The sequence below is a fragment of the Diadema setosum genome, chromosome 20 (assembly GCF_964275005.1).
Source record: "Diadema setosum chromosome 20, eeDiaSeto1, whole genome shotgun sequence".
Lineage (NCBI taxonomy): Eukaryota > Metazoa > Echinodermata > Echinoidea > Diadematoida > Diadematidae > Diadema > Diadema setosum.
In genome coordinates, this window is record NC_092704.1 from 20,168,529 (window position 1) to 20,182,019 (window position 13,491).

General features: G+C 35.8%; 1 protein-coding gene across 1 annotated transcript; it reads left to right on the forward strand.

The window, feature by feature from the left end:
• The first annotated feature begins 833 nt into the window (after positions 1–833).
• LOC140243487 (uncharacterized) lies at positions 834–7,105 on the forward strand. Its single transcript, XM_072323159.1, has 6 exons — positions 834–896; positions 2,041–2,326; positions 3,012–3,299; positions 5,190–5,468; positions 6,231–6,530; positions 6,969–7,105. The coding sequence occupies exons 1-6, from the start codon at positions 834–836 to the stop codon at positions 7,103–7,105; spliced, it is 1,353 nt and encodes a 450-aa protein (XP_072179260.1).
• The last annotated feature ends 6,386 nt before the right edge of the window (positions 7,106–13,491 follow it).

The window sequence follows — 13,491 nt, forward strand, 5'->3', positions numbered from 1 at the left end:
GTATGATATAAACTTAAGAGTATGTCAGAAGGAACAATTGCACTTATTCTATTTATTGCTCCGATTGCCCTAGATACTTTAAAAGATACATCCTCAACATGATTTTTCCATATCAGATGATCGTCAAGCGTAACTCCTAAAAATTTTACTGTATGTACAATTGGAAGGCAGATACCTGCAATGCAGATATTAATATCATTAACATTTATTACTTTATTTCTTGTTTAAGATATCATACATGATGTCTTGTCAATATTTAAGCCTACTTCAGCTTCAAATTAGATCATCTGATTTAGTATTTGAATCATCACTTTGGGAACCGCGATAGTATTTAATTTATTGAAAGTGACTTACATTTAAATAGAGGTATAGATTTTTTATTTGAACAAGAAGAGCTTTCATTTCAAACAATAACAGATACAAAGGAGTATTCAAAGAGTAACCTTTTGAAAACTACACGACGTTGTAACCTGAAAAAAAAAGAGAGAAAATGATACACTGAACAGGATATGCGAGATCCAAAACATGTTTTTTTTTTCTTTTTTATATTAATTCCATGACTTATTTAGGATTTAGCGCAAAGTCTCAAGGTCTTCGTTAATATTCGTTGTTCAATTTTCTGATATGTATTGTAAGCCCTACAAGGTTATCTTAAGATATAATTCAAACTCCTTTCTTTTATGTTTTCTCCCGTCTCTCATGTAAAGGAAGCGATAATGCGGTTGCTACTTATGCAAACGAGTCTGTTAGCGCTGGTCTCGCCTACGGTTTCAATTATTACACATATTACAACGTTCGTAGCGAGCTGACTTTAACTCCAACTGCAACTGACAATGGGGGCGTCCTTCAGTGTCATCTCATTGGCAGCGAAAGGTCCCGAACCTTGCAAGTGCAGCGTAAGTACACTTTTGTTGAGAATAAACTTCAGTAGTACCTGTGTGCGAGTCATAATGACGTCATGATTTTTTATGTCCATATAATCACCAGCCTCTCCACTTCGAGACTTTAATGTGAGCAATTGCTCAGTAAAGCTGGTTGGTAGGCATAATGAGTACATCATACGATGTGATGACGTCATAATCACATCAGATTCCTGACGTTATGTAACTTGATCCGGAATATCTACGATAACAAGGCATACTGAAGCAAAAACCCATATTCTTCTGTAAGTTGAAAGAAAACACTTTGCTGTAAAAATTAACTTCTGGCCATTGTAGAAGGCCCAGCAGGACACTATGGAAATCAGACTTGTTCGTCACCTTTATCGATTCTGGAATCCATTTTCAAATCCCACGATAAGCACTTTTACAAAGCTGAAAATCATCTACCCCAAACATTCACAGCGTATGTTGATATAGGTTATCTCTGCCAATTTTGTAAGATACTCATCCACTTACGTTTTATGTGCATTCACACTGTTATGTTTGAAGGGGTGCACGTCACGAGACCGTGTGATACAGCCCACGAGTATGACGGCCCATCAGTCATACAGCCAATGAGTTCGACACTAAGGAAACAAGGCCCACGAGACCATGTAAGCCCTGTGTTGTATCTGTCGGACTCGTGGGTTGTTTTTACCTAGTGTCGAACTCGTGGGCTGTCGGACTCGTGGATTGTATGACTCATGGACCTTTATTCAATGTCGGACTCATGAGCTGTATGACTCGTGGGTGTCGGTGGGATGACCCCGCTTTAAGCAGTGGGGTGACTTGATCAAACGATTACATGGTTAGTGTTTTCAAATTTGTTTTCAGACACCAACATTCATTGTTTCAAGGTTCAAGTTAAAATCTCAGCATTTAATTTTGTGTATGGGCATTAATTTCAAAAACAATATGCAATGCCTATAAATAAAGTGCAATGTGCAGAGCACTTTCGATTTCGTTTTAAGCTTAGCATTCAATATCGAAATGCATATTACATTAGCGAGAGTGATTTTGTCCATTTAATCATTAAAGTTGACTTTTGCTCTACATTTTTAACTTTTGATATTTTATTCCTCATCAATGATCATGATTTTTTTTTAATCTGAACAAATTGACAGACGCTCCAGCAGACGACATCATTTGGATCAAGATCACTGGCAACGACGATGGACAAGAAACAGATGGCCTGAATATCACGTGTCACGTCAACCCACGTGACCAGCCATTTCCACCAGTGGGAACATACGAGATTGCAATTGATGACGTCATCCAGTCATCTTCAAGCTCCCCTTCCGTGACCCTTGAATCCATTCCGAGTGAATGTGTTGAAATCTCCTGCACCGGTATCAACGACATCGGTAGGACGACCACTACAGAGACCTACTGTCCAAGAAGCGATGGTAAGACAATAATTTGTGAAGTTTAGCCCTTTATAATGTCCCAGGGACTTTGAAGAATGTGTGCAACGCTATGGGCTTTTCTCTGTCAATTGACATTCTAAAAGCACATAAAGGGTTGAAGCTTTCCATGCTGATTGATACCAATTGACATGTAATTATTACAAGAAAAATTCAGTTTCACTTCAAATCCGCATCATTGTTTCACCAAATTTATGAAAAAAAAAATTGCAACATCAAACTAATTTGTCAAGCTATATCCATCTTAACCGTCTGCATAAAGGACCTTTATGTCTGAACTTATATAAATTGTAGTATTTTCAATCATTACGAGTATCGCCGATATAACGTGTATGACTGCTTTTTAAGAATATTGCTGCTATGACATTACTATTATAAGGAATATATAATAATATTAATAATTGCATTTATATGGCGCTTCATACTGGCATTTCTGAGCGCATTGGTGCTATTCATACAAAAAGACAAGAAAACACAATAACATTACAAAATAAGCATGTTAACAGTAACAAAAGAAGAAGAAGAAAATATATATATATATATATATCACTGATATTACAGGTAATACTCTTTTCACGAAACAAGCCCTCATGATGAGCCTAATCCCAATAACTATCTAATGTCAGCACGTCTTCATTTTCTCATCAACCTGTCATTATCCCAGGAGGAGCCAGCGGCCATCCTCCAGCAGCTGACATTTTGTACATCGAAACTCTGGAATTCCAAACCAAAGATCGCCTGATGAATCTGCTAATACTGTGCCGAGCAAACCTGACCGACCAGCCTCACCCGTTCCTCTATTCTTACACGATTGGAATTGATGGGACCGTCCTGTCTACAACTAGCTGGGCGTCGGTCGTCCACAGGCCACGACCAAACAGATGTGTCAATATCACGTGTTCAGCGACTAACGGCGTTGGTATCACCTCTGCGTGGGCAACACACTGTCCGAAAGGTAAGCCTTGAGAAACTTATTAGATCCTACTATGTCCCTTTCTTCACTTTTTCATTTCTTGATATTCTATATCCGTAGGAAGGAACTTCCGTCTTCAGTAAAGGATATGAGACCTCAGACGATAACAATTAACCTGCAGAATATTGTGTTCTGTTCCTGCGAGATTTCTTATTGGTAATAGCGTAATAATGATGGAATACAGTGCAGTCCCGTTATAACGAAGTCCTCGGGACCGGCAGTTTTCTGTCGTTATATCATAATTTCGTTATAACCGAACATATACAGGAGTATGATGAAAACACGCTAGCCCTGCCTGTATTGTACGTTGTTTATTGGATACTCGTCATACGTTGAAAAGAAATGTTAAATGCCATGCTATTTCATTGATTTCGTTCAAATGTTGCCTTTTACAGAGAGCATAAAGTTGTTTGTACATTTATGCTTATGTTATAAACACAATGTATGAAAAGTGGAGATATATTGGATTTGGTTACAGTAATTCCAAAGGTTCGTTATTCCGAAGGCTCCTTATTTTGAAGGCTCATTATTCTGAAGGTTCACTATTCCCAAGATTCATTATTAATTCCGAAGGCTCGTTAATCCAGCAATGAAAACGGTTGGTTATTCCGAAGGTTCATTTATCCGACGATAGAATAAAGTTCGGTATTCCGAATTTTTGTTAATCTGAAGACGATATATGTTTTGTCATTCCAAAGGCATGCCAGTATGCTCACTTTCCTCACTTTCGGATTAACGAACCTTATTTTATTTTCCGTTTAAAGAACATAGCTAATAATGAAGGTTCGATATAATTTTTTAGTAACAAACCTAGGTAATAGTTAATAACTATTCTTATTTCATTTTCTCGTCAGCGAAACTTAGAAATAACAAAATTTCGTAAATAACTGTCGTCATTTCATTTTCAGATCAGCAAAACTTAGAAATAACAAACCTTCGCAATAACTCCGCAAGGTGTCGTCATAACGAACTCTATATCATTGTCGCATTAACTATCATCTAGGTGTACAGAATTCGTGAACCTTTGGAATGATGAACTTTATTACATTTCGGATTAAAAATGTCATAACGCAGGTTCTCCTCGGTAACGGAGTGTGAAATAGGGAGCGAACGCAAAGTAATTTGTACTTTAGGCACACTGAAATGTGAAGCGTTTGCTCATGCAAAGACCCTCTGTAAATGTTTCTTACGATTCGGAAGCGATCCGCATTTCGTTTTGACGAAACAGATTTCTTTTGATTTTCTTTGTCAATGGCGCTCGAAAATAACTTCGTTATGACGAAAATTTCGCTATAACCGTATCCGTTATGGGCGAATGATTTTGTACCGTAGACTTTATTGATGATAATTTTTGGACATGAATTTTTACTTTGTTGTAACGAAATTTCGTTACAACGGTGTTCGTTGCAATGGGAGTGCACTGTCCCTTTTAAAAAGACTGACAACACAGGTGGGCTTTTCACGATTAAATTAGAGCAGACTTTCTTCTCTGAACAGTGTTATTGTTGTTGTCAAAATCAGTGCCCTTTTGCGTTATTTTAAAAGTTATTACTGTTGTTGTTGTTGTCATTAGTCTATATCATTGTCACAACCCTGTTGCTACAGTTACATTTCTGTGTTTTCTTTTCTGTTACAGTTAATATTGTTATATTCATATACCAACAGAATGTATATTCCAACGAGGCTTGGTTTCACTGGAAAAAAAAAGAAAAACCTCTTCCTTTATACACAAGTATTTTTTTTCTTCAAATTACATTTTTGTATTAACTTATTTCAAGTTGAGTCTTGACAAAGTGTTGTCTTTTCCCTGTCATGTTTTCATGTGTACTTCCATGTTGTTGTTTTTTGTATTTTTTTTTTTGTTGTCGTCAGACCCACCTGCGCTTAACATCATCTCTATCAAGTTCGAGGAAGACGAGGATAACTCGAGGACAAACCTTAATATCTCGTGTCACGTAGATCCGAGCGATCAACCGTTTCCACCGATCAGTGTGTTTGAAATCGCTGCTGATGGAGACATTCTATCAAGATCCAGCACATCTTCGACGATGATGGAAGATCGCCCAAACAGATGTATCGCTATATCGTGTACCGGTATAAATCGATACGGAAAGACTGTTTCCACGGGGAATTACTGCCCGGAAAGAGCAGGTAAATATCTTGTGCGTAGAGGAACAAGGACTTAAAAAATGGTATATGTTCTGCCGATGACTTATTCCAAATACATGCATCTCTATTAACATTTTTTTTTTTGCCTGTAATCAAAATTACATCAAGTACCCTCATCTCTAAATTCTATTCCTCCTCCAAAAAAAAAAAAATAGATGATAATAATCAAATGCTATTGTACTCCGCTTTAGAAGATTTTCATGCCATTAGTTGAAAGAAATCGAATCGTTGAAATGAATTTACCAGAAGTTCTTATTTCATTTCATTTCATTTCATTTATTTAATTTCCGACGAAAGTATACAATATATCGCATAGGCCCTATAAACAAAGTAAAGTACAATGTGACACTAAAAGTACAATGTGTTATTATCTCTAACCCAGCGGCAAAATGACATGAAATGGTGGATGAACGCTTCGTTGTTTCGTCAATGAACCCACAAATGCATGGTCAATGCCCTTGTCACATCAATTCTGGGCAGTCTTCCCATTTCCCATCAAGACAAGCAGGTCTCAAAGCTTCAAAGATGATACATTGCATGATACATTGCATATATGTATGTCAGCTCTTAAATGACTACCGACATCAAAACCTATACTGTGTGTAAAAATGCATACAGTTAATGAACAATGAATGAATTTGAAATATCAGATATCATGATGGCAAAGAATGCAAATTATCTGGAAATATAAGACATAATTAAACAAAGGTAAATGTATCGATTTCATGTTTGTTTGTCTTTTAGGGCAAGCGCCCCCAGCGAGTAACATTCTCTCCATCGAGACCCAGGAGATCACTGGAGAAGGAGGTCAGGTCATTCTCGTCATCACGTGTCACGTTAGTCTTGATGACCAGCCGTTCCCACACCTTCACACATACACCATCGAAGTCGACAACGCCACGCTCTCCACCTCTAGTTGCGCCTCATCTCTCTTCAGACCACGCCCACACGACGGATGCATCAATGTCACGTGCTCGGGGACGAACGGGATTGGTTGGACTTTCTCAAGTCTCGAGCATTGTCCGACTTTCGGGTCGGAGAAAGGTATGTATCTACTTTGTAAAGCGATTTCCCTCGCTTCTTTCGACGTTATTAGAGCAAGCGTAAAAAATGTGCAATGTGAAATACTCTATAGCATGAATGATACCTTCGTCACTGCTTGCTACGTGGTGCCGTTGTATTGCTACTTTCTAATTATATTGAAATTTGAACTCATACACTCCTAAATGACCAGGCAAACATAATCTTTAACAGCTGCCGACTTGACGTACGTTTCATCACGCTTATCACATTGAATACGTTTATACAAACGGTTGAAATAGCAATACATGAACATTGGAAAAGTTAATGCTAAAATGTATATGGCATCAAAGTTTGGTCCGTGGCTGTTTAAAAATTCGATGTATTTTTTCTTAATCTGTGCTTTATCTGAAAAGAATGTCTTTTTTTTCTTTTTTCTTTTTTCTTTTTTCTTTTTTACAGGTCCAATTGCTGGTCTCCGTCGAGGAGTTCTTCAGCAACCATCGACCACGTACGCCCTGCTCGTCGTCGTGTTACTCATATCGATGATGACCTGTGCGACTGTGGTAATGAATAAGAGAAAAATTTCCATCTTCTGAAGGGGTAGAGTCTCCTCGATCTTCTTTTTCTACTTCCTGTTTTAGTTTCTTTTAATCCAAAATTTTCTTTCAATTTTTTTTTTTCATCCTGCTTGTTACTTCCCTTTCAAACGCTACGAATTCTTTTTACTCACTTGTACATTTTGTCTTCATATTCTTCTCCTCCTTTCCCTCTTCTTCTTCTTCTTCTTCTTCTTCTATCTATCTATCTATCTATCCTTATTCGTTTTTGGCATCCTCGTCGCTCTTTCTTCCCCTCCAGTTCTTTGCCAATCATCCTTGTTCAGATGTCCTTTAATACTGATCAGAAGTTGCATTGAAATAATTGCAAAGCAGAGCTAAAGAAGGACAGGTTTTTGGTTTAAAACCTTTATCAATTTTGATCAACTAGGTAGACGGGTTTTAACTGAAATAAATGAGTCGTTATGTGAACGGTTTGTACTATGGAAACAACAATACCAAGTGGCCCCGTGAGTGTTAAACAACGATTCCCTCATAAAGATAACTTGGAAGCGATGGACACTCTATATATATATCATTTAGGGGGTTTTTTACAGTTATACTTTGAAAAGTTTACTGATGAAGGTATGAATACAAGCGAGCTTTAAAACCTTAAACTTCTTTAAGATATTACTCTCTAAAACAAAATCGATTGAAAATGTTTGAAAAGATTGAATAATAATAATAATAATAATAATAATAATAATAATAATAATAATGATAGACATTTATAGAGCGCCTTTTCCACTGGATGCAAAGCGCTATGACATGTCATCCCTGGTCGCCATAGGAGATAAAATATATACAAAATACCAGGCAGTGACAGCATAAGTCCAGTGCACATAGAGGGACATCAAAATAAATAAGTCTTCAAGTTTTGTTTGAAATGATCAAGTGTGGGTGAAGATTTGAGAAGAGGAGGGAGCTTATTCCACAGCCTAGGAGCAGAAGTTTAATAACAAAATAACAGAAGAGAATGAATTTTGAGCGAAAATGTTAATTTTCACTCATTTTAGAGTGACCTCAGGGATCACTTGAAGATTTTGGAGTGATCCATGATGTCACTCTAAAATTAGTAAAAGTGAAAATTTTCACTCAAAATTCACTCCAATTTCACTCTGAACTAACTCTTTTCAAAATTCACTCTTTCAAGAGTGAAAATTTTCACTCGATTTTGTTTAGAGAGTACCTGCATGTCTATACATGAGAACTTTTATATCTTAGATGATTGTGTTTATCTATTGTACTAATATCCAACTCATTTCTCTTCTGTCTTTTTGGTATATTTCCTATAGATGGAGCAAAAAATGAAATTATCGCTTAATATTCAGAGATGTGTCATTTCGGCCAACAAAGACAACCATCCAACGGATGGATGTGATAGTACAGTATTGGAGTACATAGGACATAGATGTTTCGTTTCATTCATCTATAGAACCACGGATATTGAAACATTAGAAAGACGGGAAAAATGTAGTCATAGTGTATACGAGTATACAGGTAGAACTTATGTAGGGCATAATATTGTTGTGGACGTAAGTTAATCTTTTGTGTCTTAAAAACATAACGCTGCTTTTCTTTCATACCAAAGTGATCTGTTATTCATATAAATATAGCCACTTTTTTATTAGTCTTGAAGCTTGGCACATCACACGAACAGGAATGTACGACTAACGTATCAAAGTGTGCACTTTAAAGGCAATTAAAGTGGTCAAAATGGCGAAAACGAACACGAAAGTGATTTCTATTGAAACTTCGTGCAAGTAAATACGTAATGATGCTAAAAGCAGCTCCATGCTGAATGCATGTGGGCATGTGGACTGATATACGTAATAACCACTGATAAGAACAGGTGGGTTTTTTTTTATGAGTAAGGGAATTGGAATAGGACGGTAATTCAGCTGAGCCTAATTCATTGCTGAAGGAAGAGACGTTCAGTCACTGACTTATAGGGAAAATTACGTGAAACCGCCATAAGTGTAATTTACAGGTCTCAAAATGATTTTTTTTTTTGGCTTTTATCTTTAACTAGTTTATTAGAGCTTTGGATCAAAGCATACCCTTATTATGAGTAAGTGGTTTTTGTTTGATGGATATTGAGTGTGATTGAAATTGAAATAAAAGAAGTGATTATGATTTTAGTCTTGTTGCCATAGGATAATTGGATTGTCACATTAAAACGAAATCATGCAGTAAAGACTTCTTTTGAAGATTTACAATTACGCATCAACAATTTTCTGATTTCTTATCTGAATGATTTATAGTATGTTTGATAGTATGTTTGAGTCCCTTTTTTGCATTTTCGTGAACCGTTTATGTGTGCATTGTATGTCAAAATGTGCGAAAGGATGTGCGTATGATTGTATGTATGTAGTTATGAGTGTAGAGTTTACTGTATTACTGTATATATCGATGTAAAGACTATTCCTATATGCATTGAATGTGCGTAACCATGGTACTTTGGATGTATTTGTGCGTACATTCATTAATATGACTGTGGAGAGATGAGTAGAAAGAATACACACATTCACTCATGTACTCATGTACAAGTTTAGACGTATACACAAACGCATTGAGGAGTTAGTACACATCATTTTGACATCCATTCGTAGATAAATACAGGTAGATCTTGACCAACTTTTCTCCCACTGAATTGTGTAGTGTTTACAAATAACAAAGTGACTTGACTTGACCAATCCAGTTTCACTTTTAGTTCATTTCCAAACAATAGACTGGATACATATGTTAACGAAGAGTATTCAGTTTTCTCTGCCACGTATATTACTGACGCTTATACTTTTTTCTTTTGAAAGGTCTTTCTATTTCAAAATGAAAAACCTCTCACATTCTATACAGATATCAATTTCTTGTTTCTCTGCGTTCATGTATAAGCGTAAATTCTTATTCTACATCCCTGTAAAATTGAATTTATCAAAAGATAGTTGTCATATTATATCACCAAAAAAAAAAAAAAAATCTTCCTTTTTTTCTAATTTTGATCAAATTTTCACTGACGTGCTTATAAAATATTAGGTCCTACTTTTTCTGAGCGAAGTTTGAGTAGAAACACCCGCCTTGCAAGTATGATCCACAGCATCTTTATCATCATCAAAAAACAAAACAAAACTAAACAAAATAAAAACAAAACAAACAAGTTTCCTTTTTTTCTCTGTCTCTCACTGACGATGCTGATATTAAAAATGTGTACAATGTAAGAGACACGTTAAATTAGTTGTCTTCAACGAACAGCCTCCTAGATTTAATGGGAAGAAATTCACCTTGTTGTCTTGAGAATCTGATGCAATTTCACATATTTCATTTTAAGGTGTCAAGAGGAGTTTTATATATTTCAAACTCCAGGATTAATATCACACAACTGTCTTCAAGTTAGGAAACATGGACGAATTTTTGTTTACTCAAAATTTCAACATACAGTCTAATTGACAGCTTTTCCCATATTTCACGACAACAACACAATACAATTCGAAACATGGAAACCATTTACAACAGTAGATGACATGATGTATACACAGGTAAATAACACTAAATTGTATGAAATATTATACAAATATATATATATATATATATATATATACACATACATATATATATATACATATACATATACATATATGTATGTACATATTATATAAATATGTATATATATGCATATATATATACATATTATGTATATATATATATATATATATATATATATATATATATATAATTATATGTATAATATACATGCATAATGATAGATAGATAGACGTACAATACTATCGTATGACTGACAGTATAGTTTAAAACGTACATGAGTGTGTGTACACAGTCACCGTGTGTCCGCTATCAAGTATAATGAATTGTTAAAATAGAGGAAGTATATTGAGAATATTTTGGCTATGGACTTGTAGGATGGCATACGTCAACAGAAACCGGTAATTTGCCAGGCAGTGAAAACAAGAACAGATTTTGCATCGATAGAGTTGATGGTGTCTAATACCACGTGTAGCTTTACGCCGATGCTACACAAACCAGTAACGGTGGGCACTGCCTTGTTCCCCGTTTGTAATTATAATTCGTCTATTCTCACAATTTCAACACCAACATTTTTAAATTCCTGTGAAATAATGACTCACTGAACTCTTGCAGTTTTTGCTTGAAACACGCATATGCCTATATATGCAAATAGCTCTTGTACTAATATCTCATCTTATATCAAACTCATGGGTAACAATGACTATATCTCTTCACTTCAGGAAGTAATTATATTTTGTTAGATACATTCTTTGTTACATATGATGTTGAATTCATTTCATACTCCGTTAGAAGTTAAGTTGTTAAGATCTTATTTTCTTACTAAAAATTAATTGAAGTTTCCTATTTCAAAGCTCTGATTTTCATTTTTTTAATAATTTTGTTTTTATTCATTTCATTTCAAAACTCTAAATATCATAAGCACTGAACAACTTCAAGTAACTTTGATGAGAACTGTTTTGTCGACCAATTACAGAAAATAATCCTGTTACACGGAGAAATTATAGCACAATGATTACAACACCCTAGCAAAATTACTTGAAACTGCCATGCCTGCATGCTCTCGGAAATGAGAGCAATGAAGTAATAGCAGAATGCAGAATGCAAATTGGATCCCTAGTAGGCTTTATCAGTGAGGAGTAATGTGATGAAAGGGATTGCAAAGATAGGCATATATATATATATATATATATATATATATATATATATATATATATATATATATATATATATATATATATATACGTATATTTGTCGAAAAATGATTTTTTCCCCCTGCAAGATGTGAAATCTAAACTTGAAAAGCTCCAGTAAAATTGTAAGATGGTAATTCAAGTGAAGTAAAACAAAGGAATAAAGTACGGGGGGGGGGACGACCATGTGAGACTTAAAAGCGATAGACTAGATGACTCGTCACATTTCGCGGAGGAATCTTGATAATGTCATCATGTGAACTGTCCCTTTCAATGCACCTACCCACGCATGACTCCACAAAAACAAGGAAGTTTGGTTGCCCGCTTATGCCGAACTAGGATTGAAACCAGCGTCGACCTAAACGGTGCAGACAACTATCTCTGTAAAGCTTTAACGCATTTTCTGCTTCTCATCTTCACACAGTGATACTTGTGAGTAGAAGCATAATCATACCGAAGACCGTGAATGCTGACATTTTCTTCAAAACACTAATGTTTTCTTATTCTAGAATCATACCACTTCTTCTTTACCACGACAGGAAATCCGAAATTTATGATTTTTTTTTTCGCTGAACATTTGCTTATTATCATTTTTAAGTTTACTGATATTCCATGGTTGTTGTCTTTTTAATACGATGTATCATTGCATCATTTGCTCACTGGCCTATTATTAAAGTTCTTTTCATCTTCATTTAGCAGGATTCTCATGTTATCCAGGAATCTCATCAAAATGCTTGACTGCCGAGTGTTGGTTCCCGTCGGGATTCTTCTCATGAATATTCATCATGGTGGTAAGGAGCACAACCGTTTTAGTCTATATAGTTATTATTTTGCAGTACACTGTATTACATGATAGATTGAAATGGATCTTTATCGACAAAACTACAACGTGAGAAGCAGCAATGAAATGGTTGGGAAATTATGGGACAAAGAGAAAATCATATAGCAATATGAGACTGGGAGTGACAATGATTTATTGCCACAATTTTCTATGAATACAGCATCTTTGTCTTTGATTATATGTATATATACATTTCAATGAATTGACAGGATACGCAGATAATTACCCCTTTGCCTTACAGGTAGTAAGTCAATTCCATTCATTTCCTTCCTCCTCTGTTTTGTGTAATATATCATGTTTCGGAAACTAAACAAAACTCATTGTATTACGTCTATAATCAATTGTTCATGCCTCGTTGTCAGTCCCCTTTATTTTCTGATATTATTCTTTCAGCTGCCATGACGATGAATCTCGAGGTAGCCTCTCCTCTCCGGGCTGGCCGTGAAGTCACGGCAGTGTGCTCCGGAAATGACGTCTACGGCTCGGCTGTTCTAAGCTGGTATTTGAATGGCGTCCAAATCACAGACGGCTTCACTACCAGCAGCGAAGTCAGCCGAACTATACAATCTACAGAGTATATAGAAAGGACCGATGAATTGATAATTAACGATATTTCAATAGGTCATCTCCAGGACTTTAAAGCACCCACCTGAAATAACCTAATTAGTTAATTTACTGCATGAGAAAAGTCGAAACAGAGTGAAAACGAAGACTTTTATGCTTCAATTTTGCTGTCTTTTTCTGCCTTCCGGTTGGGCGCGATCAAGTTTTGGCCCCATGCCCAACTTTATTAATTTCACTTTTCCAGCTAACCT

What these genes read in the sequence shown, in the direction of transcription:
- LOC140243487 (XM_072323159.1), top strand. Translation starts at nt 834, where the DNA reads ATGGGGGCGTCCTTCAGTGTCATCTCATTGGCAGCGAAAGGTCCCGAA. An exon ending in CTACTGTCCAAGAAGCGATG is followed by an intron (nt 2,327 to 3,011) that starts GTAAGACAATAA and finishes TTATCCCAGGAG; the next exon opens with GAGCCAGCGGCCATCCTCCA. An exon ending in GGCAACACACTGTCCGAAAG is followed by an intron (nt 3,300 to 5,189) that starts GTAAGCCTTGAG and finishes TGTTGTCGTCAG; the next exon opens with ACCCACCTGCGCTTAACATC.